At 56.0% G+C, this 5,088-nt stretch overlaps 1 protein-coding gene across 1 annotated transcript; it reads right to left on the bottom strand.

Annotated features, from left to right (window-relative positions):
- Positions 1-579: 579 nt before the first annotated feature.
- Positions 580-2,373, bottom strand: SOCS1 (suppressor of cytokine signaling 1). Its single transcript, XM_066278236.1, has 2 exons — positions 2,246-2,373; positions 580-1,681 (listed from the first exon to the last, which is right to left on the bottom strand). The coding sequence occupies exon 2, from the start codon at positions 1,629-1,631 to the stop codon at positions 999-1,001; it is 633 nt and encodes a 210-aa protein (XP_066134333.1). The 5' UTR covers positions 1,632-1,681; positions 2,246-2,373; the 3' UTR covers positions 580-998.
- Positions 2,374-5,088: the final 2,715 nt, after the last annotated feature.

Raw genomic sequence — 5,088 nt, 5'->3', positions numbered from 1 at the left:
GCAGACCCAACCCTGTATTCTCCATCCTAAACATCTACTAAAATGTTTCCCTTGATGCCTAGTGTCAGAATGTGCCACTCCTCCTTCCAAAAATTTATCAAGTCCCCACTGCCCCTCCCTTCCTGGAAGTTACTGTGGTCATGGAATGAAATTTGTCATCCATTTCAAACGGAAAAGGACAGCCAGAAAAGGCCCGAGTGTCGTCTTTGACACAAGAATGACCCAAAGGCAAATTACCTCCTGCACCGGTTTTCTCTTCTGTAGGATGGGTTAAAAGCCTTGCTTCATAGGATTGTCTCAATAGGATTAAGTAAATGGAAGCAGGTAAAGCTCTGAATAGGGTCTGGTACACATTAAGAGCTCAAACATGAGCTGCCATTTCCATAGACACACAATACCAAAACCAGACCAACGGTTCATCTACTCCCAGAGCTATGGGGTGGGACCAAGCAGGGCTCTTAGCCACAAGACCTCCAGCCAAACAGGTCAGTCTTAGGATGTTTCCCCTGAATCCATTCAGAACCAAGAAAAACCTTTCACCAAAGCACACACTCTAGAAACCTTTTCTTTAAAAAAAAAAAACTTTCATAATAAAGTTTATTACCTAAACTGTTTGTAAAAAATATAAAATAGGATTCTGCACAGCAGAAAAATAAAGCCAGAGACCCTCCCCCAACCCCTGGTTTGTGCAAAGATACTGGATATATGTAAACATGAAGAGGTAGGAGGTACAAGTTCAGGTCCTGGCCCCAGATATTTAAGTTAGGCTGCTACTTACAACCAGGGGGACCCAGAGGGAGCACCAGGAGGGGGGCAAGCCCCCAAGAGTTGGGGAGGGGTCTGCCGCCTCGTCTCCAGCCCAGGGGGTAGGGGCCTCACCACTCCTCCAAACAGCTCCCTCCAACCCATGCGGGGAGGGCACCCACGTGGTTTCAGAGAAATAATAATTAATAATAAAAATAATAAGGCCCCCCAGTTAATGCTGCCTGCGCGGCCCGTCAGATCTGGAAGGGGAAGGAACTAAGGTAGTCGCGGAGGACAGGGTTGAGAGGGATGCGCGCCAGGTTCTCGCGGCCCACGGTGGCCACGATACGCTGGCGACAAAGCTCCTGCAGTGGTCGCACGCGGCGCTGGCGCAGCGGGGCCCCCAGCATGCGGCGCGGGGCCGCCACGTAGTGCTCGAGCAGCTCGAAGAGGCAGTCGAAGCTCTCGCGGCTGCCGTCCAGGTGGAAACGGCCAGCCTGGAAATGCACGCGTATGCTCGTGGGGCCCGAGGCCATCTTCACGCTGAGGGCGAAGAAGCAGTTCCGCTGGCGGCTGTCGCGCACCAAGAAGGTGCCCACGGGCTCAGCGCGAAGCCGCTCGTGCGCTCCGTGCACGCTCAGGGGCCCCCAGTAGAAGCCGCAGGCGTCCAGGAGTGCGCTGGTGCGGGTGATGTGCCGATACTCAGCGTGCGAGCGGAACGTGCGGAAGTGCGTGTCGCCCGGGGCTGGAGCCGGGACCGCCGGGCAGGGCCGCGGGCGCACTTGGGCCACGGGCGAGGAAGAGGAGGAGGAAGGCTCTGGCCGCCGTCGGGGCTCTGCTGCCGTGGAGATTGCATTGTCGGCTGCCACCTGGTTGTGTGCTACCATCCTACACGCGGGGCCAGCCGGAGGGGTGGGCCATAGCGTCCGGGGGTGCGCTGATGGGGAGACAGAGGCAGTGAGCGGAGAGTCTGGGTGGAGCTGAACAGGTGAGGGGCCACGAGGCAACAAGGAGTGTGTGGGGCTTAAGGCTAAGACGCTGACCCTAAAGGGCCGAAAGCGTAGGACTAACTACGCGCGGCCCCTTTGAGCCTCCGTGGGCTAGAAAATGGACTTCCCAGTGTGCTGAGCAATTCCTGGCGGTGGGGACTCAGTGGGGGCGGGGTCCAGCCTCCGCAGGCTCAGAGTTTAGGTTAAGTGGAAGGGGGCGTGGAGAGAGATGCCAGGGAGAAGCCGGCCCCAACTACGGGGCGGCTCTCGGCTCGCCGCCTGCTGGCCAGGCCAGGGACTGCCTCCTCCGGGCGATCTGGGTAAAGGCAGGAGGGAAGCTGCGCTGCCGGAACCCCACGCATGGGGGGCTGCCAGGGTGGGGCCGGCGGGGTCCAGGGGCCTGGTGGCCACGACCCCACAGCGCAGGCCGGAGGCCAGCCTGACACCCAGTTGTCCTTTCATTTTCATTCACCCCTTCTCCCTCCCGCTCCCTTGCCCAGTGCCTGGCTCACCTGGCGGCGGGGCGCGGGGCGCCGCGGAAGGGGCGGCGAGGGGCTCCGGGGCGACTCTCGTGCATGCTCCGAGACCGGGAGCCGTGCCGCTGCCACGGCTGCAGCTCGCTCTGCTCCGCACCCGCCCCTGCACCAGTCTTTTAAACCGATCTGGGGGGCGGGGCCCCATGGCACGAGGCTCCGCCCATTGATGCCCCGCCCCTTGCAGGCCGCGTTCCTCCGCGCCACTTTCGGTTTCTTTTTCTGCGGTGGAGGCCACACCAGATCGGTCTTTGCAAACACCCGAGACTCTCCCGCGGGATGCCCCCTCCCCTGACTTAGCCTTCCACCTGTCCTAGGAGCCCTCCATCTAGGTCTCTGGCCCCGCCCTTGAACCCCCGACCACTTCTCGGATGCTTTCTTCGAACCTAGTGCCTCTATTTTGACCCTCTGCCGTTGGTCGCAGATTTCTGCATCCTAGCCGGTTCAGGATACTCTGAACTAGCCCTGACACGCCCCTCTTCCCACCGGGTGTCTCAGCACCCATCTCGGCAGATCTCTGTCTTCTACCCCACTCGAGCCAAGATCCCTTCACCTGACCTGCGGTCCAGCCTTAAGGACCCGGCGTCGGACCCCTCGCGACTACTACAGCCGGGGTAGTCCGAGAGCATCGGGAGGGCCCGCCTCCTCTGCACTCTTCCCAGCCCCTTGCTGTCCCTGGTCTTGGCTTGGGTTTCCCAGGAAGTGGCTGCCTGACCACAGGCTTCAGAGGAACCCTTTGATAGCACAGGAGGGGCACCTCGACTGTGGGTTGAGTTCTTCAGAAACTGGGCTGGGCTGGCAAGGTCCCTGGAGGCCTTGGCTCGTCCTCCTACGTTGGAGAAACTGAGGCTCGGGAACGCCTTTGATTTGCAGTGACTGGCAGGTGGGAATACCGAAGGAGGCAAGTCCTCCTCACTTTCATTTTGGGAAGAGAGCAGCTGGGCACCTCAAAACTCATTTTGGAGCCCAATGAAAAAATGGGTCCTGTAATGATTTTTTTTTAATTGTTTTGAGAGAGAGAGAAACATCGATTTGTTGTTCCACTTACATATGCATTCACTGGTTGATTCTTGTATGTACCCTGACCAGGGATCTCTCAACCTCTGCACATGCTCTATCTAGCCAACTGAACTACCTGGCTGGGGCATGTGGTGATTCTGAAAACCTGCTGTTTTATCCTGGCCAGTCCTCCTCTTCCCCCACTTCTCTCTATTTATAGATTCCCCTCCCTCTGTCAGTCAAGCATCTGCCTCCACTGGCACTCACACCTTGAGCTTGAGAAGATGAGGGGATGGTGGTATGGGCTATAAACTTGACCATTTATGTGTGATTCAGTGATCCTGTTTGTGGTAGAAAGGCACAGAGAACGAACCTGACTGAAACATGTACTTCTGAAAGAAAGGAAGAATCGATCCAGGTTGGGGCTGATGGGTGGGTAGTCTCCCGAATCTGGGAAGGGTTACACAGAAGACGGGGCAGTCCAAAGGCATGGTGGCTGGCCTCAGGCTGGCACACACTGCCCTCTACAGGCAGCTCTCAGGCAGCAGAATAGTCAGCTTCTCTCCTTGGAGCCCTGGTGCCGATTTGCTGCCATCCTCCTTGCTCCCAGGCAGAACCCAGATCCCCTGTGTTTCCTCCTAAACACAGGAGGTATCCCTGGACCAGTCTTACTTAGGACCCCATTGACTCCCTGAGTTGTGTGTGACAGCAGCTAGTGTTGGTCATTGATGTGGTGGTCCTGGGTCGTGTGTGCGTGCACATGCATGCACTCATGGGCAGGGGGTAACAGAGAAAATGCAGAGCCATGCATGTGCCAATGGTCAGATGCTATGGTCATTCCCGAGCTGGATGGTGGGCCTAAACTACCTGGGTTCCCATTCCACCTCTTTGACTTTCTAGCCTGTACTCTTGAGCATGTAATTAACCCCTCTGCCTTGGCTTGTTAGTCTGTGAAGCAATAATAGTATTTTCCTATTATTATTATTATCTATTTATCCTTTTTTTTTTTTAGAGAGGAGAGGGAGAGAGAGAGAAAGAGAGAGAGGGAGAGAGAGAGAGAGAGAGAGAGAGGAGAGACAGAGAGAGAGAAGGGGGGGGGAGCTGGAAGCATCAACTCCCATATGTGCCTTGACCAGGCAAGTCCAGGGTTTCGAACCGGCGACCTCAGCATTTCCAGGTCTACGCTTTATCCACTGCGCCACCACAGGTCAGGCCTATTATTAAATGAATGATCATGGGTTGGTCAAATGCTTAGAATAGTCCCTGCATATAATAATCATTCCATAGGTGTTTGCTGTTGCTGTTGTTCAGCCCAGGGTGCTTGTGGGTGTGGCAGTATGTCGGAGCCCTCAGACATAACGCTTCATTCCTTATGCCCATCTTAGAAGCCCTAGCCCAGAGAGCACAGGTTTGAGGAGGTACTGGCACTTCACCAAGATAAACCAGGACCCTGGATGCTGGCCATGGGGAGGGGTAGCATCTACTTCTCTCTTGAACTGGAGTCAGGTGGTCCAGGCCCAGAGAAAGTAGCCAGGCTGGCTGGTCTGGCTCCTGCATGACTTGTCTTCCTGCCAATGTGTCTCCTTGGCAAGCTGCTGGGCGGAGGGAAATCTACAAATAGCTGATGGCCCATATATCTTCATCCCCCATGGACAGTCTCGTTAGCTACTTGAGAGAGCCACCCCTTTTTCCTGGGGACTGGGGCTTCCTTCTGTTGCCCACCCCCCACTCCTGTAGAGCCCCCTCCTTCATTTCATTTACTGATACGTGTGATGTATTAGCCTAAGTTGACTATGTGATAAATGCTTTTTAGTCCTTAGGCC

This window comes from Saccopteryx bilineata, chromosome 4, assembly GCF_036850765.1.
Source record: "Saccopteryx bilineata isolate mSacBil1 chromosome 4, mSacBil1_pri_phased_curated, whole genome shotgun sequence".
NCBI classification, from domain to species: Eukaryota; Metazoa; Chordata; class Mammalia; order Chiroptera; family Emballonuridae; genus Saccopteryx; species Saccopteryx bilineata.
The sequence above is the reverse complement of the archived record's forward strand: the minus strand, read 5'-3'. Positions and strand labels throughout refer to the sequence as shown.

Bases quoted from the DNA above. Each gene is read 5' to 3' on its own strand.
- SOCS1 (XM_066278236.1), bottom strand. From the start codon at position 1,631: ATGGTAGCACACAACCAGGTGGCAGCCGACAATGCAATCTCCACGGCA.